We start from the raw sequence: 25167 nt of genomic DNA on the forward strand, positions 1-25167 counted from the left end.
TCTTTCTTATTCTTTCACGAAGATCGTGCCCCTTTTACGCGTTATCTCTCGATCGAACAGACAAGATTCTGGCAGTGAATTTTTCCGAAAAAAAAAAAAAAAAACGAATAAACGCGAGAAAAAGGAAGGAAGTAAGCCCCCTCCCCCTAACACGATTAAGGAAAATCGTCTAATCGATAATACGATATCTGGATCGCGATGATCTTAACTCGTTGTACGTACTTCCAAAAGGATGATAGCGCGATATACCTAATTATACTTCGTACTGTCTAACATCTTTTCGGAAGGATGGTCGTGTTTGGAAAAGTAAACTACCTTAGGTAGTGAAAACTTGCGAGTGAAATAAAAGAAACGAATTTCGTTGGTAGGACCGATCGATCGATTCGTTCGAGGGGAGGGGGATCGCGCAGAGACAACGGAGCCCCTCCTCATCACCCAAGCAATTCGTGTGCTGCCAAAAGCCGACTTGAGAGGACCGCCGAAAGGGTTTTTGGTTCGCGTGCGTGAATTACGAGATTTATAGACACACACATCCACTCGCTACTAAAGCTACGAGAAATAAAAAGTAAATATAGATAGAGAATATATAGAATAGATAGACACAGGGAAGAGACAAAGAAAGGTGGTAAGATATCCATCGGTGGACGAGATATCATCCACGCCAGCGAACCAAACCGCCCGTTGGTGGCTGGACAAAAGTCAGCGGTTATTGGCATTCGTATAAAAAATGTGGAGATGGGATGTCGTAAAAGCTGTCAAATTAATAATATTCTACTGCAAATAAGTTCAACGCTAGGTCAACTGCGACTCCGCAACCATAACAATAAGAGCTAATTACGCTCACGAATAAAAGTGTAGGTTCGATCATAGATAATACAACGTATGATTGAACATTAAATAGAGACAGAGTATTAAAACGAAAAACAAAAAACAAGAAAGAGGAAAACGTCTACCCGACTCGAAGAGAGAGATCGCGAAAAGTAATGCTGACAAAATGGCGATCGACGCCGCGGATCGTCTCACGTTCCGTCTTTCTTTCTCTTTTTTTTTTCTACGTACTCGCTAGAACGTGTTCTCTGCGTTTTGCTCGTTGATAAATAAAAAAAAAAAAAAAAAAAAAAAAAAAAGAAAAGAAAAAGGAGATACGCTACAGCGAGAAACCTGTGCCCGCGGGCCACGCGTTTTCGATTCTTGGCCCCGTAGTCTGATTTTGTTTTATTTTTTCCTCTTTTTACCTATCGTTTTCCCGGTTACGTAATGCGTCAGAAGCTCTCTATGCAAGCGACAGGATTGTTCCGTGTTTTCGATTGGCGACAGCGGTAAATTAGAATGGTCTGGAGAGCGTTCAGAGAGCGGGGAAAAAAGTGTTGCACGTCACGCGGAGAATCGTTTTGAAAATTCAAAAAGCTGTTACTATCGCGATGGCACTTTTTTCCTCTTTTTCTTTTTATCTGCTCTTGTTAAAACACGCGTGTTCTGCGCGGTTCAATTTAGAGGATCACGCCATTGTCGTTTTTATAGAATTCAACTCGATTGTTTTGAAAGAACCGTATAGGAAGCTTGGAAACGTAGGAAATGATGATATTTGTCGTACAACTGTAAAAAGGAGTGATTCTTTCGAAATTGATCGAACATTTTTCTTAATGAAATTTTCTTGCGCCAATCTTTCTTCTCGAGGAAATCAATTGCCTTCCGTGTACTTTGCCAACATATTAACATCGCATCGTCTTGTATCTCCAAGGCAATGTTTCTTACAAGAAAATTTTATCTTGTATCGTCGACTCATGTTTCCATAAAGAATCACCACTTTTATCAATTGCGCAATCAATTCGATCATATCCTGCCAATATCGTAATATAGACACGCGAGTTTCGAGGTGACTCGATGAAATTCGAAGCAACACGCAACCGATGCTAATACAGGGACTATATACTAATATTAATATACATGCAATACACGTTCGGACATTACGTAACAACGGTCCATAACCGTGAGAAATTTTTCTAATGCGATTAAAAAATTAATTAAAAAAAAAAAAAAAAAAAACAATAGATGCATAGAAAAGGGGCGAAGAGACAAATTGATTGAAGTACTGAAGCGTTTTAGGGTAAAGAGAAAAAATATACAGGGTGCTTCAAGGTAAATGCTATTTGAGATAGTTTGCAAACTAACAGTTGTATAATGGTAAATGACAAAAAAGACTGGATTTTTCTTTACTTATTTACGAGAAAGATGAATAATGGCAAATAAATAAAAAGTAGAAAATTCGATTTTCTTTTGCCTGACAAAATATTTTTTTGTTTTCTTACATATTATAATCTTCGTTTATCCGTTAGAAATCCATTACAAATCAAAGTTAAGTAAAAAAAAAATATATATATATACGTAACATTCTATATAGAGATATGAAATGAACTTTGAGACAATATAGAAAAGGACAAGTAAAATAATCAGTTTCACCCTCTCCGTCTCTCTCTCTGTACAAAAACGATAGAGACATTAGTTTAAATATTGGTTCAAACACCACTATTCTCAAAGCACCCAATGCTCTTCAAATGCGTATCCCGACAATAAGGTCCACAATTAACGCGCAACGTTAATGAAAGAAGCGTAATCAAGACAATGGCATGATAGATATAATAATAATAATAATAATAATAAATATGTATGTATATAATATAACAATAACAATATATATATGTATATAATCTATATAATATATACATATATGGCAAAGTCGTACTAATTACTGAATAAGAAGCGTGCATCTCTTTCTTCGTGAATAAGGTTTTCTTTGTTTAAGGGGGAGTGACGACAACGCTTTCGAAATAGCATAATAATAATAACGATAATAATAATAATAATACTTATCGACGTAATAATAATAATAATAATAATAATAATAATAATAGACAAACACCAGATAAGGCAGTGGTTATTCGCAGTTATAGTTGCGGTGAGCAGTCGTGAGGGAGATGCCCCCAAAAGCTACGTGTTAGCCAAAGTTACCGAAGGTTCAGGTATCACGTCCGATCGTTCCAGTTCTTTTCCAAAAATTATAAGAAGCAAGCTACAAACAATTCCTATCTAAAACGTAACGAACAAACCAAATGGTAAATAAATAGTAAAAAGAAACTTCGGAGCGATCGAACGTATCCCTCCCCCCTGTTAACCTTGAAGGTTAGCAGCATTAAAAGTTCGGGCTTGCATCAAAGCACCAAGACGATCTGCATGAATGTTAAACAATCTCTTTTAGTCGCGAGACCATGGACAGGAGATCGTCGTGGATTTCGTCGAAATCTAGTGAAGTCTCCATGCCGTAGGCGGCCGCCTAGTTTCTTGCTATACCACAAAAACACCATAGGTAGGACTAATACGTCGCTCTCCTGATCATACCGACAGGATCGTTATTGACAAACAAGAGATTAAAAAGGAACATAAAAAAAAGAGAAAAAAAAAACATAAAAGTGAGAGGTAACACAGGCACATTACCACGCATGCATTTCGAATTTCGTTTCACCTGTTCAATCACCGTCTGGCGCTTCTAATGCAGACCCGAGACTGGGTAAAAAACTGGTTACAATAATGAGTCTACCTGTCCGCAGCTGTCTGTGTAGACGACACAGTGAGCGTTTTGGGGGACCACTTGGGCCCCGACAGTGGCTAAGGCTGCTAAGGCGATCCACATGCAGCAAACGAGGCAGTGTTCGGTACGGTTTTTTTTATTATTATATATTTTTTTGAAGTATTTGGTAGCAGTAGTTTTTTTTTATTATCATTACATATATTATTATTTTGTATATATATATTTTTAAATTTGATTTGGTTTGGTTTGGTTTTTGGTTTTATTCGTGGTTTTTCATTAGCAGTCGATCGAATTCGGTGGAGAAGGCACCAAAATCAAAGTGAAGTACGCCGAACGTGCCCTCGGAGCACCCAGGTACATGTACACGGATAAAAAGAGAATTCGAGTATGATGTAGGTAATAGTAGTAGTAGTAGTAGTAATAGTAGTAGTAGTAGTAGTAGTAGTAGTAGTAGTAGTAGTAGTAGTAGTAGTAGTAGTGGTAGTAGTAGTGGTAGTAGTAGTGGTAGTAGTAGTAGTAGTAGTAGTGGTAGTAGTAGTGGTAGTAGTAGTGGTAGTAGTAGTGGTAGTAGTAGTGGTAGTAGTAGTAGTAGTAGTAGCAGTAGTAGTAGTAGTGGTAGTGGTAGTAGTAGTAATAGTAGTAGTAGTAGTAGTAGTAGTAGTAGTAGTAGTAGTAGTAGTAGTAGTAGTAATAGTGGCGTTGGTGGTAGTAGTGGTAGTGGTAATAGTAGTGGTAGTAGTAGTAGCAATAGTAGTAGTAGTAATAGTAGTGGTGGTAGTTGTAGTAGTAGTAGTTGTAGTAGTAGTAGTAGTAGTAATAATAGTAGTAGTAGTAGTAGTCGTAGTAGTAGTAATAGTAATGGTAACAGTAGTGCAGTAGTAGTAATAGTAGTGACGGTAGTAGTAGTAATTGTTGTTGGTTTTATTGATTCAAAGGTGGATATTTTATTATTTTTAAATTATTGTCGCATCAGTCGTCGCATCGTTCGTTGGAAGATGTCCGCCAGAAAAGAGGGAACACGGAGATGTAGTTTTTCGCGATTATTGTTTATTTTTCGCAAAGTTTTGTAATATTTTTTTTAGTAGTGGACATCGTCGCAGCGGTTGCGTTATTCCGTTGTTTCACGGTCGGTTTATGGACAAAAATGGTCAACGTTGGCGGCGGGGAATGGCCAAGGGGTTGCAACAGAATGATCGTGCGTATGTCGCGTATGTATGATAAAAATTGTGTGCAACACGCGCGTTATCCGTGTATATATGTGCATTTATCATCGTCGTTATAAGCGTATCGAAAATTATCGCGCGAGTCGAAGATGTTGTCGCGAAGCCATGAAACGATGCGTTTTTTCATGTACAAGTGTATTCATATATATATCACCATTTTCCGTTTTTCGTTGTTGCATTTTTGTTGTATTTTATTGATATTTTTGAAATATCGTTTCGTTAATGAGAAAGAATAGATGCATGTACCAGGGTGTAGAAAATGTATATACGCGGACATACATATGCCAAAAAAACATGGTAAATTATAACGTGAATTACGATTGTCGTCGTTGTTTCACGGGTGATGGGCGGACATGGCGGCGATAATGCGGCAGCGGTGCACACATACCAAGCCAGCGTTCAAATATTTAGTTGTACGTGTGTACGTGTGTGAGTATCGTGTATCGACCACGCGTGAACGCATCGATGACGATCGAGAAAAAGATGGATTCCGCGTGATAACACGTGCAGAAAAAAGGATGACCGGAAGTGGAGCGGTAACGGTTCGAGGAATGATTCCGTGAAACGGCCCATCACCGAGATTCGTTCGCCGACCGAGTAATATCGCGTATATTTAATTTATTTTATCGTCGTGATGTAGAAGCGAGCACGTGTGACGGCAGAAAAAGATCGAATAACCGTGTGTGTATAACGAGTGCGAATTTCACGGAGAAAATGGGATAGAAGAGAGAAGACGGTGGCGAGGATAGTAGGGGAATATTCGAGTAGGAAATAGAAAGCGGACAAAACGGGAAAGTAGAAAAGAAGGGGAAAGAAAAAGGAGGAAAAGGAAAGAAAAGGAAAAATGAAAATCCCCGCCGAATAGAAACGAAAGGAAGAAAAATTAAAATAGAAAGGGAGGGAAGAAGGAGAGAAGGTGAGGATCGGTCGAACGTGTAGAGGTTCGTTGGCAGCGCACGGATCGGGAAATGGTCACAATCGCCACATGAATGTAATTAATCGGAGAAGGAGTATTCAGGATTGGATTTCGCAGCAGTCGTCGCAGATTCCGTGGAACGGGTGGATAACTCAGGCACGTACGGCGTTTCAGGATCAATTTCAGGATCGGGAGAGGGTGATTCGGGCACGTGCGTTAGAGGGCCGGTGTGGTACGGTCGTGGTGGACGTTGGCAGAGAGAGAGTGAGTGAGTGTGTGAGTGAGTGTGTGAGCGTGTGAGTGAGTGAGTGAGTGAGTGAGTGTGTGAGTGAGTGAGTGTGTGTGTGTGTGAGAGAGAGAGAGAGAGAGATAGAGAGAGAGAGAGTCGGAATAGTAATCGTCGACGGAACCGGAATGTAAGCGTTGACGGGACGGAGATCAAACAATTGTATGCGTGGTAATTTTCGATCGAAAGACGTGCGGTGGAAATCCAGGCGAGGGCAAGCATGAAACAGAAAGTTTAAAGAGAAGATTATGAACGATCGCGCGATTGAACGTGCAACTGATTGCTTTTGCTATCTGGGATCGAATATGTGTGTACACGCAGTGAATTGTTCTTTTTGTTTCCTTTTGCTAGTATGTACCCATGTATGTGCGTTTATAGATATTAGGTTGTTTTGTAAATAAACGTCGAGATGCCGTCTCAACCGTTCGTAAATATAAAAATAATTTGCAGTGGTTGTTTCCGTCTGCGTTGTTTTGTTTAGAACGACGGTCGTCTGCGTAAACCAGCGAGTTTGTAGAACGTACAAGAATTGCGTTGTACGAGAGAAAAGCGTAGCGATGACATTTATCATGTAACAACCTAATATGCAGTAACACGTGTATACGTATGTATGTGAGCACGTTTTACGCTTCAAGAAACAAACAAAATACAGTACAATTCACAGCAATAAATATTTAACTACGTGTCTAACATGGTTTCTCGTTCCGTGACGAGCAACTCTTGTTACAAGAAAGCGGAGAATGAACGATTTCGAACCAAATTTTGTTCGATCTTAATGCAATCGTGCTTTTCCGCGATATAGACATTTGTAAATAATAAAAAGATTATATTCGCATGCGCTTAAGCTTCATTATTTCAGGTTATGTTCGTGTGATTATGTATCCCGTTGGTATTGTGCGAAGAAAATTTATACATATACAGCGTGTTCACGCTATTAATCAACGCTTCTTTCGCAAATGGCAAATTTATCCTTTTTTATTTCTCTAATTTATCAATGGTAGATTTGCGAATTCATTTACCAAGGAGACGTTGAGAAATAACGAGCGTGCTGTACATGTATGTAAATATCTACTACGTGTATGAATTAACGACGATGTCGCAGCGTTAAAACAGAATCGCAATTATGAAATTAAAATAAACAGAGATAGAGATAGAAATTGCATGAGAGAGAAAGACATAGAAATAGATATAAAGAGATATAGCAAAGAAACAATTTTTATTTCGTTCGTACATGATAGGCGGTGAAAGATACAGAGAAAAAAGATACGAGCACAAGCCATCGATGTCACTTTTATCTACGAAACGCGTGTCGCGTGTTGAAAGCCGTTAAAAAAATGTACGATATATATTTATAACTACGTGCGCGCTAATCAAAATACAGAGAAGAAGCGATGTATATACGCGTCTAAAGAAACAGTCTCGCTTGGTAAAACGAGATTATTACGAATTAATTAATCGTGAAGCGTCGAGGTGCTTGAAGCTTGCATATGCGACAAAATAAAGTGCTACTGCGATACTTACATCGGAAAGAGTGCTTCACATCGGTTTCTATATCGACACAGGTGTATACAGATTAGACAGAACTACGATTTGACCCGATATCCAAATACCATATACGTATATCTACATATTCTCTTTTTCTTCGAAAGCATCTATCACAATTTTCGGTCCGTTCGGTCGGTTCCGTTCGAACGTATCGTTCAACCTAATAGTCCGATCGCTCGAGTCGTATTTCAAGATATTCAAAACGAAATTACGCTGGACGACAGGGGGAATCGGTTCTGTCCATTCATATCCACCGATCGGCCGTCATACGTTGGACGTTAGAGTGCGGCGATAAACCATCGGTCAAATCGTCCTGGCCATTCGAGTGCAGCTCCGGCTTAATTTGCTCCAGCTCTGTTCGTGCGGTGCCATGAACATTTATTTTACGTATTCGCGATATGTAATGGCATCGACGAGTACTTTTCGCGTTTATTTTTTTCTTTTCTTTTTTTTTTTTTTTTTCGTCTGAAATGGTCGCGGCCGCGCGGAGTCGCGCGTACGTTTCGTGTCACTCTTATACTATGATGAAAATCATCGGCATATACCTATGCATATATGCGTGGTTAACGAATGATTCGAAAAGTAGCGTCGCGATAATGAAAACGAATAACGTGTTCCTCGACGAGGAAAGAATCGATCGTTCGATCGATCGATATTCTGACACCGATACTTTTTTTCTTTTTTCGTCACTTGCTATTTCACATTCTTATAGTTCGTTCATTTTATAGTCGATGACACAGAACGTCGCGTAGCGTTAAGATTCGTGAAATCGCCGAACAATTCTGCGTAGCACTCTTCTCGCCTTTGAATCGCAAGGCAATTTTTAAAGCGATCGAAACAGGTGAGGAGGCCTCGGCGCGTTATAGTACTGTATATATATATATATACATATATATACACTGTATATATATATATAGTTGATGCGATCAAAAGCGTGGATTATTTTATATATATATATGTATAGAGATATGTATAAAATATACATAGGTTGTAAATAGAGATGCATGAATACAGCCTGTTTCGGTAACACACCCTTTGGAATCACGATCTCTCGGTAATACCCGGTTTTGCTTCTGGTTTACCGAGACACGATTCGCGTTGCAAAGGTCTCTCTCCATGTGCCAAGCAATTACAAAACAATTCAGTAGGCACACGCGCGAATTTCTTACACAGGCGAGATAGCGGCGAAATAATATAATAATCGAAGCTGAATAAGAAGCCGACCGAACGCAAAGGTGGATTACTTGGATCGGAAGTTACTTCGAAGAAGGTCGATTTCCATTCCTTTCTACGTTTCTCGTTCGATCGCCGATTATCCGTATTAGACCGTCCGATGTTTCTTCGTGCAATTTCGATCTAATTCGATGACGTTAAATCCGGCTTTCTCACCTCTGCCTCTTAGGCGTACGTATTTTGCAACGTGTTTCTTCCAAACGTTTATTTTACTTTCTCTTACTTTTGGCGTTTGATTGATAAAGCGTATTTCGAAATGACTTCTTTTAATTCTCGTTTTAAAGAAGATCGTTTTAAAAGATAGTCGATCGGAAGCGTACAACGTACACGCAATTCATATGTTTCGCATCGACCTTCTTCTCGACGATTATTAGTAAAATCGTAATGGAAGGAGAGGAGAACTCTCTCTAATGTGGCGATTGTTGATAAAATCATGGATGAGGAAAAGGTATATCGACGTGACAAGATATACGGATAATATACCTAGACGTTACTCCTCTGTGTCTCTGAATTTCGCAACTAAAGCGCAGGAGAAGCTGTGGTAGAGGCGGAAAGGTCAGGAACATTTATACATAGATGTACAGTACATATATAGGATATATAATCTGTACATATGTATATAACGTAATTTTACGTTTAGAGAGACGAGAAAGAAATAGAGAGTAGTAAGAAGAAAAAAAAAAAAAAAAAAAGAAAAAAAAGGAAAATGCGAGTTGTACGCTCGCTTTGACGGCGTCCGTCGTAATAAAGAAGCGGCTAACGTCTACATACGAGGTTTCAGAAAACGACCGTGTGCTTGGCATCGTCTAAATTCTAAAGTGCGCGCCCTTTGAAGCGTGGTGGAAAAAACAATTTCCACGACAAATTCAACAATCACTTTCTTTTTCACTCTCCTCTCTCTCTCTCTTTTGATCCATCGAGTACGCGAACAGCTTTGAAAACGAATCGAAATAAATAATCGCAGAAATAAAATCGCGCAAATGATAAACGAAATTGAAACACCGGCGAACGAAATACACGAAATATTGAAAATGATAATTGGGTCACTGGCGATAATTCGATTTTCCTCGAATGCTAAATAAATTGCGAAAGAACGCTACGTTTGAAAATTGATCGATAAATTTGAAGATAAATACTAGAAAAAAATTTGAAAAAAAAGAACGCTGAAAAAGTAAGTAACAATACAAGCACCAAGTCGAACAGATTGTCAAAGGATATTAAAAACAAGGGAAGCAGGAAGCGAGGCTAAGACTGTGAGCTATTAGGGGCGCAATATCGAGTAATACATGAGTATATGTATACATATACATATATAACATATATAACGTATATGTATATATATATATAGATATAAATATTACAAGGGATTAGCGAGTTCTCGGGAAGTTTCGTTTCGATAGAAAGAGATGAAATAAGAAGCATTAATAAAACAAATATTCATGCATTTCTCAAGCATTATTATTACAAATACTGGCTGACTCCTTGACAAACCCCGTGAGCGTGCACGCGCAAAAACGCATTCGGGACCTCGAAGACTCATTTGCATCATCGTTTCATTTTCATTCGTTCTCTTAAAATTTCGTGTTTTTTTCCTTCTCGTATTAAATTGTTTTCTACCTAACACTATCTCTTTCCTTGCTATCCCTTATTTTCTCTCGATTCTTAAACGTGTATATTCTTTTTCTGCTGTTTATCTGTGAGTCGACGACGCAGGCTACACGCGGCTATATCATATACTCGTATTATCGTAATTCTATTGTATGTACGTGTAACGTAGTTAATCCATCGATAACTGTTAATTCGATTCCTCGACATTTAAAAACGAATGACGTGTCGTTCTTTTTTCTTTTACTCTCCTCTATTCTCATAGGACGAATTTTCTCGTCTCGCGGTTATCATCGTCGTTTCGCTTTCATGGACGTGACGATATCGTGCAACGTGAACCTACGTGTCCATGTGTATATGTATATGTATATCATAATCATGTGTAACTTGGTGAACACCAACACGCATACAAATGGTCAAGAAATCCTTCGAATCCGTTTACAATCGTTAAATCGCATCTTTCTCGTTCGTCGACATTCCACGTTCTTTCTTTCTACATTCTTTCTACGTTCCCGAGGTTGTCGCTGGTATAACGTTAATAGCGTCAAAGACTATAATCCGTTCCTCCGACGTCGTTTCAGACGATTGCATACACCACTATTTCGACGTTCGATTTTTCGACGTGGCGTGCATGAAATAACGTACGAGTATAATTGAAAAAATCAGAGACAAAACGGTACATGATAATAAATACTATCTGTATGTAGTACGCCGTGAAACGTGGATTTCTTTCTTATATCGTTTATAATCCTTACTTCACATTTTATATGTATATTATGTATATATGTATAATAGATCGGCATAGTTCGTAATATAATATGGTTACCACCTTAGCAACGATGGTCGATTATCTTGCGACATATACCGACCATTTCTTTTCGTTGCACGATATCTATGCAGATGCAACATTAATCAATAGGTATGCTTACGTTCGTATTTAATATAAATATAATTATTATTATATATCATGTAAGTATCATATATATATATGTATATTAGACGTTGGATGCTTTTTTTAATGTGTTTTTCTCGAGTTTACTCTTGTATACTCTAGTACACGTGTGTCGTTTGTGTGCAACGGTGTACGAGTGCAAGGGGAAGGCACTTGCGCTGTTTTTCGATCGACACCTCGTCGAAAGTTTGGCACTGCGTATTCTTTCATCGATGATTGTCCGTTAAAAGTTGATTCGAATCGAACAAGTATCGAAAAAGCAGAGAAAATAAACGAAGGAAAAAGATTTATAAAATTATTATCGAATATTTTTAAAATATTGAAATTTCTACACCGATACCGCACAGGCATACCCGATCGTGTTTATATCGGTTTAACGATCGAACTCGCAGAAAGACGCAGTTCCAGAATTTCGCCGAGGATCTAGGAAAAATCCAGCCACCCTCTCGGTAGTGACGTACAAGTGTGAACAGCGAGTCGAGGAACCCTAGAGTTGTCGGTTCATGTGCGTCACTCGTTAGAAACCGGAAATACGCCTACGATACTTATGCGCATCCTCTGTGCGAGGCATTTTCGAGGCCGTTCGAATTCGTTCACGAACCGTGTATTATATCGATACGTTATTTGCGTATCTCTGTATACAGGGTGTATCCAACAGTACTAGCAGTAGTCTTTATATTTCAACTATCGTGTTTTAGAATATTTTAGCAAGAGAATATTTTCTCTCAAGAATAAGACAAATAAGTAGTTCGAGGTATTACAAAAATGAAGTATTACGTGACAATTGTTTCAAGTTTCAAATTTTCCAGTGCGGTTTTTTATTTGCTCGCTATAAAGTTTTCTACGTCTACGTACTAATTAGGATATTTACGAGATACACCCTGCATCTCTATCTGTGTGTGTGTGTGTGTGTGTGTGTGTGTGTAAAGATGTAAATGGCAAGGTGTATGCCAGAGTACGTGTATACATGTCGCGTGTCCTCTGCGAATACGTATTTGTCAGCGTTATATGTACATCAAGAAAGTACCATCGCAACGAATTGCCATTTTGCTTCTCTTCCAAAGTTTCTTCGCTTTTGGCCGCGAAATTAACGACGATCTCTTCCTCTATGCTTCGTCTGTCGATACAAAATAACCGCGTTTACACTCTGTCGCTATGGAAGACCGTGTTTCCTGAACAATGTTGCTCCCGTAATGGGAGGAGATACGAATCGTCTCGACGTTTTGTGCGTGTCGTATTTTGCGCGCACATTCTGTGCATATGTTCTGTGTGTACATATGTGTCTATGTAAGTATGTATATAGTATACTCTATTTCAATCGCAGCAGAAAAATTGTCTTCGAATTTCGCGGCCAAAACGAAAGGAACCGGGAGGAAACGAGAACACGCTTTCGCGAACTTCCTCTTTGAGATACTCGACAACTTCCTACCTTCTTTTTAAACTTTTAACAAAATAAAAATAACAAAAAATTTTTTTTACAATTCAGTTGACAATTATCAATGGTGTACGGATTAAAAGAAACTAATTTCTGGTTACAAAAATATTAACTCCAATTTTGTTTAAATAATCGCCATCGCGTAGTACCACGTACTCCACGGCTACTCTCGTCTGATTTCTTTAACCTCTTTCTCCTCTTCACTGTATATGCCAGTGAATATTTTAATATGTATGTACTTATATACAATACATATATGAATATCTATACATACAATATACTCTTGTTTATTCCTTCGTACGTAGAGAAAATTATTATTTACACACATATATAGATCTACAATATGTTTAAATATAATATACGTATATTTATATATATATTTCTTTTTTCATCGTTAGTTATTATCGTATCATCATCATCATCATCATCATCATTGTAATCATCGTAATCGCTACTTCGACTAAACGAACTTTCAAATCACTGGTAGACACGAGTACGAATACGCAAGACAGAGAGAGCCTCTGTCTGCTTTTCCTTTTTAATCATCGGCGAGCGATATTTCCTTTCTTTTTTCGCGTAACGTAACCGTATTTTCGGTCATGTTTCTCTCTCACGTACTCGAATTAATTACTGTTCGATAAGAAGTGCGCGAATATATATCGTATATATATATATGTATGCTAATTATATTTAACGCGTATGCATGTATAGATATATAATGTATATATTTCTTTGTCCTCTTGACGATTACTCGCGTGTATTTGTTGAACGTTTTTGTGCGGTCGTGTACCATTAATACGCATGTGAACTCGTTTCATGTACGTTTCTCTTTTGTGTAAGTGTTTTCTTTCCGTTTTGTCCTTTTCTTCGTTACAATAATTATCGAGAGCCTCCTCTCATCTTCCTCTCTGTATCTTCTTTTCTCTCGAATTCAGCCTTTTCCTTAATGCGTGGTTTCGTTTCTGTTTTTTTTTTCTTTTTCTTTTTTTCTATTCGTATCCGCTAATCGCGTAAATGCATGTCTTTTTCTGTTATTTTTCCCTTTTTTTTTTTTTTTGTCGTATTTTAATCGATTTTCTCTTAATCATTCGTTAACTCTGTCGTATCACTCCGCGTTACGCCCTTTTTGCGTTTTCCTTACGATCGGTTTATTTTCTTTTGCCGTTTTTCGTTTTCCCTCTCGGCTAAATGCATAAGCTCGTGAGTTGCAATTGACGAGGTTCACTGTATGCAAATTATACTCCCCCGAATTGAATACGTAAAAGACAGCAGACTGTCTTCGGGTGGTTCACACGCTGTTATATACTAATAGATAAATATATATATATGTATGTGTGTTTGTATGTGTGTGTGTGCGCGCGCGCGTGTGTATGTCTGTGTGTGTGTATAATCATAGCGCTAGATAAAATGAGACAGGACGAAGTCTGTTTGCTAAAATCTATGCACGTACGTTGATCGTGCGAGTTTAAAAGTATCGCCCGGAACACGACGGCGTTTCTGCTTCAATCTCATCGATGTGCAAGGTGTTTCTAGGAAACATACGTTAGTATAATAGTTGCAATTAATTTCTAAACCTAAGTGGAAAGGGCGGAGTTCGGATCGGTAGAAATTTCAGTGACAATTCCGATGACACCAGTCTCAAATATCAACGATCGGCGTTTTTGAAACGTCGCGACGCGCTTTTATTATTCGATCTAATTATCAAGGCGAAACGATGCTGAAAAAGTACGATTATCCTTACTAAAGTAAATGTAAGATTCGTAAAGAATGAAAATTCGTTTCTCTTTGTCTCACTGTTTTCCCTCTTTTCCGCTCCGCCTCTCTCCGTTTCTTTAACAGTAACCTATGATAAATAATTAAAAATAATTAAAATCTGAGAAACGATAAACGAACAATAATATATAGCGAATAAAATTCCACAGACTTCGACTATAAAGGATTGAACGTAGACTAACGCGAGATATTCGTAGTGGCAACCATTTTTCTGACGCTAGGCTAAATTCGTGATAACGAATGTTACGACTTATGCGTGTCATTGTTCACGGCGAGTGGGAAAAAGTTTCCGTTAAATCTGCGAATTTCAAGCGTTTTCTTTCCTTACGTGCTTGATAGATTTACTCGTTCGGGCATTTCTGCCTCAAAGGTAAAAGCTCTGTTCGTTGCCGCGAGCGACAAACATTGAAAGTATACGTAGCTAAAATTATAAATTTCCTGGTAGCTGACAGATTATAAATTTATCTTATGCGACTAAAATTAATAACAAGACACGTTGATGCAACAACTTATTAAATATTCTGATTTTAAAACCATTTCTTATCCAACTTACAGTTCGGCGATTAAACAATCCGGAAATAATTTCGAATAACAGAAAAATTCTTATTATTGCACGTTAGTTTTAAAAACTCGTATCATTTTTTACCGCGTAACTAAGAGAAAACAAGTGTCCGAATAGTTTTGTGCTACAGCGTACGCGAATTCTGGTGCCTCTGTAAATATTTCGCGTAGGACTGCGATATTCTTAATAACACGTAAGCAATTAAATTAATATTAATCGGCAATCGACTCAGAATGGACTTGAACAAGCCAACTGAAAAGATTACAACGGGATTAACAATATTCTATGACTTAAAGAGGCAAGTTTCGTGTACCCGCGTAACGTGACTTAGGCCGAGCATCGCTTCCGTCCATCTTCACGTAGAAAATAAAAAATATATAGAATATATTATATACGTAATATAGAACAAACACCTATATATATATGTGTATATATATATATATAGAATACAATAATCGATCTGATGATCTGACGAAGGAACGATATTCTTTCTTCGATAGGTCACAACAAACGAAACAATATTCTGAACAAAAGAAAACAAAGGGTTACGTGATGTCACGCGGTATAAATTTCAACAAATTTTTCGTTTCACTCCTAGTACTTATCGTACAAAATAACGTACGCTACAACAGTAAAATCACTCGCATTTTTCTTCCTCTCGAAGCTACAAATAAAAGAAATAAAGAAACGTTATACAGCTAGAGCGTGTTTAAAAAAAAAAAAAGAAAAAAAAAGAAAATAAAAATGAGAAAGAAGAAGCGATAGTCGCGATTAAAAACTTATTCCGATGGCTCGTGCAATTGGCAAGTCTTTGTGTCGAGTCGCTCTATTTAAGACACAAAATAATAGATAAGAATGGGAAAAATAAAACGCGAAACGATCAAATCGAACCGCCGTGCGTGGACGTTTCGGCATTGCTACTTTCGCCACAACGAAACGGGTTAGAAATGAAAAAATGTTGAATCGTATTCGTCAAAAGTTCTCGCGTCGTTATTTTCTATTCGTCGCGTGTAAGCGTTACACATGTCTACGAAACACTCCAAGTGGAATTGAGTCGATAAGGCACTGTTCACCGACAATGTCTGACTAGAAAGTGAATCTACATTTTTCGGAACTCTTGTTTGTTTGTTTATTTCTTTGTTACGCGTTTCTCATCGTTTATTTCGACGTTTCATTTCTCGTTTCGCATCCGCTCGCTGTATATTCTCTCTTTCATCAACAGGAACGGTCGCGTTCACCTTACATATTCAATTCCTTGTACGCTACAACGACACACGTTTATATCTAGCTAAACTCCATATTTATCTTTCGCGCTAAATGAAAAAATAGGTCGGCAACGTTGATCTAATCTTCGATATCCAATTCCATATTCTACGAGTCACTCTACGAAGCTACGTCAAACGAATAAAAATTAACACACACGAAAAAACTCCTCGGCCCTGATATCTCGAAGATCGCCAGACCACGAAGAAGACCCGAAAGAATCGGCACGCGGCGTTCCCATTCGAAAGAGAGGACGCAGAGGACCCAGAAGAAGGAACCATAACGTTCGTAGACGTGGAAGAGGAAGAAACGTGTTGCCCCCTCTCCGATCGTCCGACGAAATTCATTTACGAGGTCTTCATCTTTTTGTACGGCTGCATGATCACGCCCGAGCTGACTGGAATAGCAACCTGCGGTTGCGCCGCGATCGTCGCCGGATTTGGAATCTGCGGTATCTGTGGGACACCCGGTACACCAGCCGCTGCGACGCCAGCCGCGACTCCAGGCATACTGGCGACACCCGGTAGAACCGTGTAGGGATTTTGGACGTAAGGATTACCTTGGACCGCGGCCGCAGCGCCAGGAACCCCAGGTATCGAGGCTTGAACGTAAGGATTTGGCAAGATCTGTTGCCTCATCAACGAGTAAGGATTGATAGGAGCGCCGGTGGGTGGTCTCGAGTAGGCCAAGATTCCAGCGGAGAGCGGAGAGGCCAAGGCGCCGGGAATCCCCGCTAGGTTCGGAATCACCGGCCTAGGTGTCGCCGTTGTCGCCGGTAATCCGGCGACCCCTGCGCTTCCAGCTGCCGCGGCTGGATTCACCAGAGCTTGTTTGTTCAAAGCTACACCGGTATAATTCAGGGCGGTAAGCTGATTAATACCGTAAGATTGCGACGCCTGAGACAGCTTAATGGCTTTCGCGTAATTCTTCTGGGCGACCTCTTTCGCGAGAGCGGCAGGATCGAGGTGCGTAGGCAATCCGGAAGCCATGCCGAGGCTGTTGAGCATGTTCAACCCAGCCACGTTCGAGGCATTGTAGTTCGACATCGATACCATATTCGTGACCGATGGTACGTTCGTCATGGAGGCCATCGAGGCCATGTTAACCACGCCTGGCATCGAGCTCAGACCAGCGACTGAAGTCAATGGACTCATCGCGGGCTGCACGGAAGCAGCTGACAATGCCAATTGGTTCTGTATCTGTTGTTGCTGCTGTTGTAATTGATGTTGCTGATGCTGCTGATGCTGGTGTTGTTGCTGCTGCTGGTGTTGCTGCTGAGCTTGTTGCTGTTGATGCTGCGCCTGTTGGTGTTGCTGTTGTTGTTGCTGCTGCTGTTGTTGCTGCTGCTGCTGCTGTTGTTGTTGTTGTTGTTGCGAAATCGTCGAGGGACTCGCGTGATTCAATTCGGGGGAGTTATGCGCGTTTTCTGACGCGTCGTGATTCTGCGTCGCATTCGGCTGCTTGTTATTGCCGCTACTATTGTTACTGTTATTGTCGGCGGTTGGAGGTGGTGGCGGTGGATTGTTGCAGGGATCCATCAGCACGCCATTGTTGGCGTCGGCGCAGTTATTCACTGTGGCGCCACTGGTTCCCTGAGAGGAGGAGGAGGACTGAACCACCACCGCGTGGTGGTTGCTTTGCACGTTCGGGGGTTGCACGACCGATTGGTTAGAGGTTTGAGTGGGTAGGGGTGGTGTTCCAGTGTACTCACATGACACAGGCACGAACGGCTGCTGCAGCTGCATTAACTGTTGATAGGTCGTCGCGCCGGTTGGCTGATAGACCGGCATGCCGGACTTGTCGCCCGCCGGTCGTTTATACGGAACCATTCCTGGGAAGGCCTGTAAAACAGAATCATGGAAAACGGTTGCGATTAGTAAGGATAACGATTCGTCGTTCGCAGGGGTGGGCCTCGCGATCGCAGTCTTCCGGATGAACAACGCAACACGCGCCGTCTTTTTCAGGTCTTTTCGCTTCCCGTTGTTCTTTTTTTTTTTCTTTCTTTTTTTCTTTATCTTTTCACGTTTAAGGAACGGTCATCGGCGCTGCGAGATTCGTTTTGCGCACGAAACTGCTTTTTCAAGTACAAACGTGGCTTGAGTCGGGTAAATTTGTTTCTTTTTTGTGTCGTCGCAGCAAAAAAACACTTGGACGTTAACTCGCGTTAAAAGATAAATATACGTGTATTTTTATTACTCGCGAAAAAATATTATCGAAAATCTTACGAGAGACAATGATATTTATCGTTAATACGGTTGATTAAGAGTTTCGAGGAAATTTCACGGGATGCAAGAATATACGGCATAACGCGGGAAGAGTAATACTGTAAAATCGTTTCCTCTCGTTCTTTTTCGTTTAACTCGATTCATCAAACGCGCGGAAATAATCTATGGTGTACAAGTGCACAAAGAGCGCGAGATCGGAACGAAGAAAAGTACTGCATGAATTACATATAATATATAATATATGGTTATCGTTAATTTTATATTATTATTATTTCTTTTTTTTTTTTTTTTTGTATGATTCAGTGGTTAGATTCTGCACTTACAAAGTTCTCGTAGTAGAACGATCCGACAGACTTCATGTCCATCTGCAACAAAGACAGGATCGGTTTCAACTAATTTCGAGGAAGAGGTTGTACGAGTTGCGTCTGTATAATTGGATTTTTGTAGGAAGATGAGACATAAAAAGAGGGGTATCGGTTCTCAGAGAAATAGAATCAGGTATGTATATTCAATCGTTGGGTAAACACATCACGACAAAAATAGGTAGTAATAGTGGTAGTAACGGTACCAATGATAATAGTTAGTTAGTAGTTAGTAGTAAATAGTAGTGATAGTAGTGTGTAAAAGTTGTGCCGATGACGCAGCTTGCGGCGACGTTCCTAAATGACGACGATCGTTGTTGTATAACTGCAAGATTCTCATTTCTGTTCTGCTCTTTTTTTCTTTCGTTTTTGCTCATTCTTTCGTTTCGGCTGTTTCGCTCTATCTTTTTGGTTATCATTTCGTAACGACATTCGTTTCTTTTCGTTTTCGACGATCCCTGCCTCTACGATATCGAAGAAACGTGTCAGAAAGACCAGCCAGTTAGTTATTATTACATGGAACACACCGTGTCACGGGGCCAATTAAAGAGAGAATCGTTGATCCTGCTTGAATTCAAAGTCAAGTTGATCCATTACAAAAACGTATAACGCCGAACGCAAACACGGACGATACTGTTCGCTTTTTTTTTCCTATTTAAGGTAGCCTAGGAGCAACAGAGATAAATAGACAGACAGAGACAGAGAAACAGAGAGAAATAGAGAAAAGATAACGGAGAATAGAGAAATTTGAGTTTTCCTCGATCTCTTGATCGAAATCGAATCCTGCTTCGATCTCGTGAAGTTCCCTTGGATAATCTGCCGTGTATCTGTATATAGTAATCGTAGACGAAAAATCTTTAAACGAAGAAGGATCGGACGAAAAATCGGGGATCGTTTGATCGAAAGCTTCCTGGCTGAAAAAAAAAAAAAAAATAAGAAAAGATTGCTGAACGTTATAACGAGAAAAAGATAAACAGAAACGGACTCGCGTAGAAAAAGCTCCGAGCAGATACAAACACGATGATACGATGGATCATCGATCGATTGGCGGACAGAAGAAGCGGAACGAAAGGAAAAAATGTGTTTTTTTTCTTTCATTTTTATTGTTTTCTAGAAAAAATGTCGAAAGGTTAAGTTAGAGAAGAAGAAAGATATAGAGGAAGCTGCACAGAGTTTCAGATGCAAAAGCTGAGAAGCTGGTAAGAAGGTTTGTTGTCGAGATAGAGGCGGGAACAAGTGTGAGTAGAACTGTCACACGTGTACAAATATTGCGTGTATATATCGATGCGACAGGATTAAAAAAGAAACAAAGGTGCTCACGAAACAGCGGATCAACCAGATACAAGTTCAAATTTCGGTGTGTAAAATGTAAATAGTGGCGCAAAGAATTCTTTTGCTAGTTACAGAGAGGAGTTGGAAAACATGTCGCAAGCTCAGGTGCAAGATACAAGTGAAACAACGTCTGTCCATCCTTTTTGATTATTACAATTTAGGTTCTTTGCAAAGAAAAGACGGAAATATAGGAATAGAAAAATAAACGAACATCGTAAAGAGAAACGCGACAAAAATTTGACACGGTTTGAAACTAGAGATAGAGAAGCTTAGAGTTTCGATCGAATACCGATGAAAAAAAAAAAAAAATAAAAAGAAGTCGAATAACGCGACAAAACCAAGAAACGTCGAAGGAGACGGACTAAATTGGAGAAGGAAAATTCCGAAAGAAAGACGACACACAGATAGACTAAATGAAAAAAAAAAAAGAAAAAATAAAGAAAGTAGTAGCGTAGAAAATTAGCCTGTGTATGTCAAGCATCTACCGTGCTCTTAGCAATTTCGACGTGATCCTGAAAATGCTAGGCGACCGGTAAAGAAATCGATATATACATGGTGTCTTATAACGCGTGAGCAATATTTCAAGATTTGATCGAAAATCTAAAAAGAACGAAAAAAGAAAAAGTTGATAAAAACGGTCAAATAGGACATGTAATACGAGCTTCTTTCGTTAGATACTTTTAGATGTGGAGCCAATTTGTAAAATATTGTACACGTGTTACGGGACATTCTGTGTCGAATTAAATAAAAAAAGAAGAGAAGAAAATAACGAGGAAGAAAGAGGAAAAGGATATTCTGACAAAAAGTGAGTGAGAAAATTTCGCGTTCCTCGGTTCTCTATAGAAAAAAGATAAAAATTTCGGGTCATCGTCCAGAGCGTCGAGGGAGTGACGCTTGACACCATCACCTCGGTAGTCGCTTAAGCACAACATGCATCATCGGCGCAAGCTCAGAATTTACACAGATCTAACGCTCCGTAAACGCAGTACCAATCGTGTTTCGCCACAGTTCATCCATATTCCAAGAACCATCTCTCGTTTCTCAAAGTATCGTGTAAGAAGCCCAGTGAGAACATGATACAAGTACATCTTCTTTCGCAAAGGAAACGATACGTATTATTTGACACTATCGTACATACGGTGGAGAGTTTGCGATAAATCTCCAACCCTTTACAACTATATCCGAACGATACAAATTTTTCTATCGTAGTTTTCTCGAATTAAAGATCTTGTCACTTGTACCACCTTTTCCCAGAAACCCTCATACACTCGTATTCTTTCTTACTAATACTATGACGATCGGCGATATACAGCAACGTTACGTGAATGTTAACTACTAGTTCACAATATACATATGCATGTAAATTATATGGTTATACATATGTACATATTTATTTATCCACCTAAGCTTTTTTTTTTATTCCATGTTTAAAAAAATTTTTTAACTATTCTTTGTTAAATTGCAGAAATTACGCTCGAAACTAGCCGGTTGTCATAGTATTGCGTTAAACCGTGTATGAGTGGAGATCAATCTCATCCGTAACGTTTCTCTATTTTACACGCTTTCGTATTTTCTATTCACAATGGAGGTCCTGACGATACGGAGATTAGAGTTTCAAGGATTTCGTCACGATGTTTCGCTGCGAAACACGCGCGCACGTTATCAATATATCCTATGAATTCTCAAAATCACTCGAATTGCCTTGGATAATGGTCGTCGACCCGTTTTTTTTAACGAGGCACGATTCTATCGTCCAACGACATTGACACGAACACGAAATGGAAAATAGATCGACGGTGTTTCGTCGAAGCGAACTCGTTAAATTTGAATTTCGAACGAATGAAAGGGAAATGCGCGCGTGACTCGAGACTGTGAAGCAATAGCCATCGATCAGATCGCGATCACGGACGAACGATCGTTCGCCGATCGCGGATCCTCTCTCGTTTCGTGGAGGTTTCGCCAGAGGGAGTGAGTTTACATGAAAATCGATCGTGTACGTTATCAACAACCACGAACCTCTTCTATTTCTAAAACTTTGAACGTTTCTTAAATTTGTGGCTAACTTTTAGGTAACTTTTCTTTTTCTTCCTCTCTATCGTTTCGTTTACTGCTCGTACCGATTCGTGGTTGATGATCGAGAAACAAACAACCAAGCGATCTATAAATACATTACGAGGCGTAAGCTCTGATACGGACAACACTGCAACGAACGACAGAATACGAAGCGAAATTAAACGTAGAAAGTAAGTATGTAAACGGTCTGAAGAAACCAACGAAGAGAATGAAAAAGAAGAGACAGAAAGGTAGAAATGATGGGACAGAGAGAGAGAGAGAGAGAGAAAGAGAAAGAGAGAGAGAGAGAGATTGTCTGAAAATTTCAATTCGCGAGTGAGTTTTGAGAACAAAGAGAACCAATAAATCGTACGGTACCGTGTGTGATAAGCAATTAACGCGAATAATGGGCGTAAAGAAGCTCGAATGAAACGAAGAGACTGAAAGTATAGAAAAAAAGAAGAATATTTGATACAATCAACGAATAACGATTATGATAAAGCTGATATATTTATCCGTCGATCGTGATTAACAATTAAATCTGTATGAAACCGATATTTATTACGAAAAGAGTTGAAGATACGAGGAAATTAAAAAGTATAGAGTAGCATATCGCGGATTTCTAACCCTGCGAAGAGTACAGGCACAAATATTCCTCTTGTTAGAAGGTAAAAGCAAAATGTAGAGAAAGAAAGAAGAAAAACAAAAAATATACATGATATGTATACGAGAAGAAAGGAGCTAGAGCTCTAAGCGCGCTCGGCAGTGTATTCACAATCGCAATGAATTATATGTTCGTAACTTAAACATATGACATTCTACTAGGAACTTCCGGAAAATAGCCCGAACTTCTTCATTTTATCCTTTCCGTTTCCGGAATACGCTGTGCAAGTGTTGCTCAGCGGACTGCGGATGTCTGGAAGCTTTATCGAAGCAGAAACGATGATCTACACTACCGTCCATAAATCTCTCAGACACTTACAACCAGCACGTTCAAAAAAGGTAGAAATCAATTTTTATAATTAAAAAATGAAATTGCGATACCTAATAACGAATCGTACGTATCATAAGACAACTAAATCGATTTAAATTTTGAAGATCATACTGTAACGTATCGCTGAACGGTTATCTTATGGCGTGCCATTTCTATAATTTGCAACTTTGATCTACATTATACTACGATATAAGAGAAACATATATATATATATAAAATATAACGCGTATAATTTGCTACAATTTTAAAAATTTTCAACATAATCGAATAAAAAATTTTTATGTCAAAACATAACATGATGTTATATAGTGTCTAGCGATATATGAGTAGGACTGTGACTACGTATGTTTCATGATCGACTATCGGATCACAAAAAATGATGTTTGTGATAGATTCTCTTTCTTTTTCCTTCCTTGCGTATGATCATTCTTTCTATCAATTAAAAATATTTAATTTTCCTAGTGCTATTAAGAAGATATACTACTCAAAACAATTCTTTTAATGTATGAATTAAAAATTATTTAGGCTACTTTGAAGTAAACAATAGAAGAAACGCTTGTAGCAGCAAGCTGGTTAAGTATATAAACATGTGAAAATAACAAAATTTTAATCTATTTAAAATGATATCTACCTATTTATATTTGTACCTATCTATAGTGCAATAATTTGCCAGATATGATATTGGAAAATTGCTATTATTTATGTGTATCGTTTGTTTAAACTTTTCCTTTTACTCAATTTTATGTTTTGAGTAGCATAACGGTGAATTACTATAAATTAGCACCATTGGTAATTAAGGATTAATTATTTTTAACCCCATATACATATATACAATTACTAATATATATATGTATATATCCAAACTACTACAGTTTATAAATATTTGATATTATCTACGATAATACGTTTTCCATGAAAACTGTTAATTTCATCTTTTAATTATTAATGGAATTTTTAGTTGGATTATTACCAAGAGTTCATCTATTAATTACAAAAATATTAAACGATAATTTTGTTTCTCATTGTTCTATATTATTGTTACTATGTTTTTTATAGAATCTTTTACAAATCTCGGTTTATCTTCTGTTAAGATTACGCGAAGAAAAAATACGTCGTTTTCTTCGAAGACAATCGTAATAACATTGAGAATTTCAATACACGTTTCGGAAATCCGAGAAAAAAAATTTCGTCTGGACTAATAAAATATTTATATTGTAATGCCTCCAAAATATTCGTATCGACGAAATCACATTCAAGCATTGGTAGAGCCACTAACGTAAAAAAATATTTAAAAGAATCAAATACAAAAGCATAAAACGTTCTAACAAAAGCTAACATTTATTATTTATTACGATCATCGCGGTCTGAAAACAAACAGTTTGTCCTAGAAAATAGGCTGTACATAAAACAACAGAAAACTTAATCTTTTGAGGGATAATGTCGACATATGTATATATATATATATACGTATGTATATGACTTTTTTGTTTGAATTTAGGTCGTTTAGTATGCTATCTTTTTGATCTCAAGAAATGCATCCCCAAAAAGGTTAAGACGCTATTCCGTCAAACCAAAGAAACTATCTCCAGATCTATGTATCGATCTATATATCTGTTACGAATTTCTCATAAAACCAAAAATAAAGCTATGTAAGGTGCTAATTCATAGTTACTCACCTCGCTTCAATGTCGGCAGGTAGCCTAGCAAACATCCATTAAAGAACGCAAAGGAACATCACGGACAAAATGACAAAGTAACGATCGAAAGTAAAGAAGAAGCAAAGTAAAAATGTTCGGGCCAATTTCGCGGAATTTAGCTACAAA

General features: G+C 38.5%; 1 protein-coding gene across 18 annotated transcripts in view; it reads right to left on the bottom strand.

Annotated features, from left to right (window-relative positions):
- The window catches only part of LOC139987702 (protein muscleblind), a 406475-nt gene that overhangs the window by 3925 nt on the left and 377383 nt on the right, over positions 1-25167 (bottom strand). For 14 of the 18 annotated variants that reach the window (XM_072004255.1, XM_072004247.1, XM_072004245.1 and 11 more), the window contains 2 exons: positions 18928-18969; positions 15837-18220 (listed from right to left, as the gene is read on the bottom strand). In XM_072004255.1, coding sequence (XP_071860356.1) covers positions 16727-18220; positions 18928-18969 — 1536 coding nt within the window. In that variant the 3' untranslated portion in view covers positions 15837-16726. Of the gene's footprint in view, positions 1-15836; positions 18221-18927; positions 18970-25167 lie in introns of those variants that run through there. The other 4 variants (XR_011799903.1, XM_072004262.1, XM_072004258.1 and 1 more) reach the window with 2 other exon arrangements.

This window comes from Bombus fervidus, chromosome 5, assembly GCF_041682495.2.
Source record: "Bombus fervidus isolate BK054 chromosome 5, iyBomFerv1, whole genome shotgun sequence".
Lineage (NCBI taxonomy): Eukaryota > Metazoa > Arthropoda > Insecta > Hymenoptera > Apidae > Bombus > Bombus fervidus.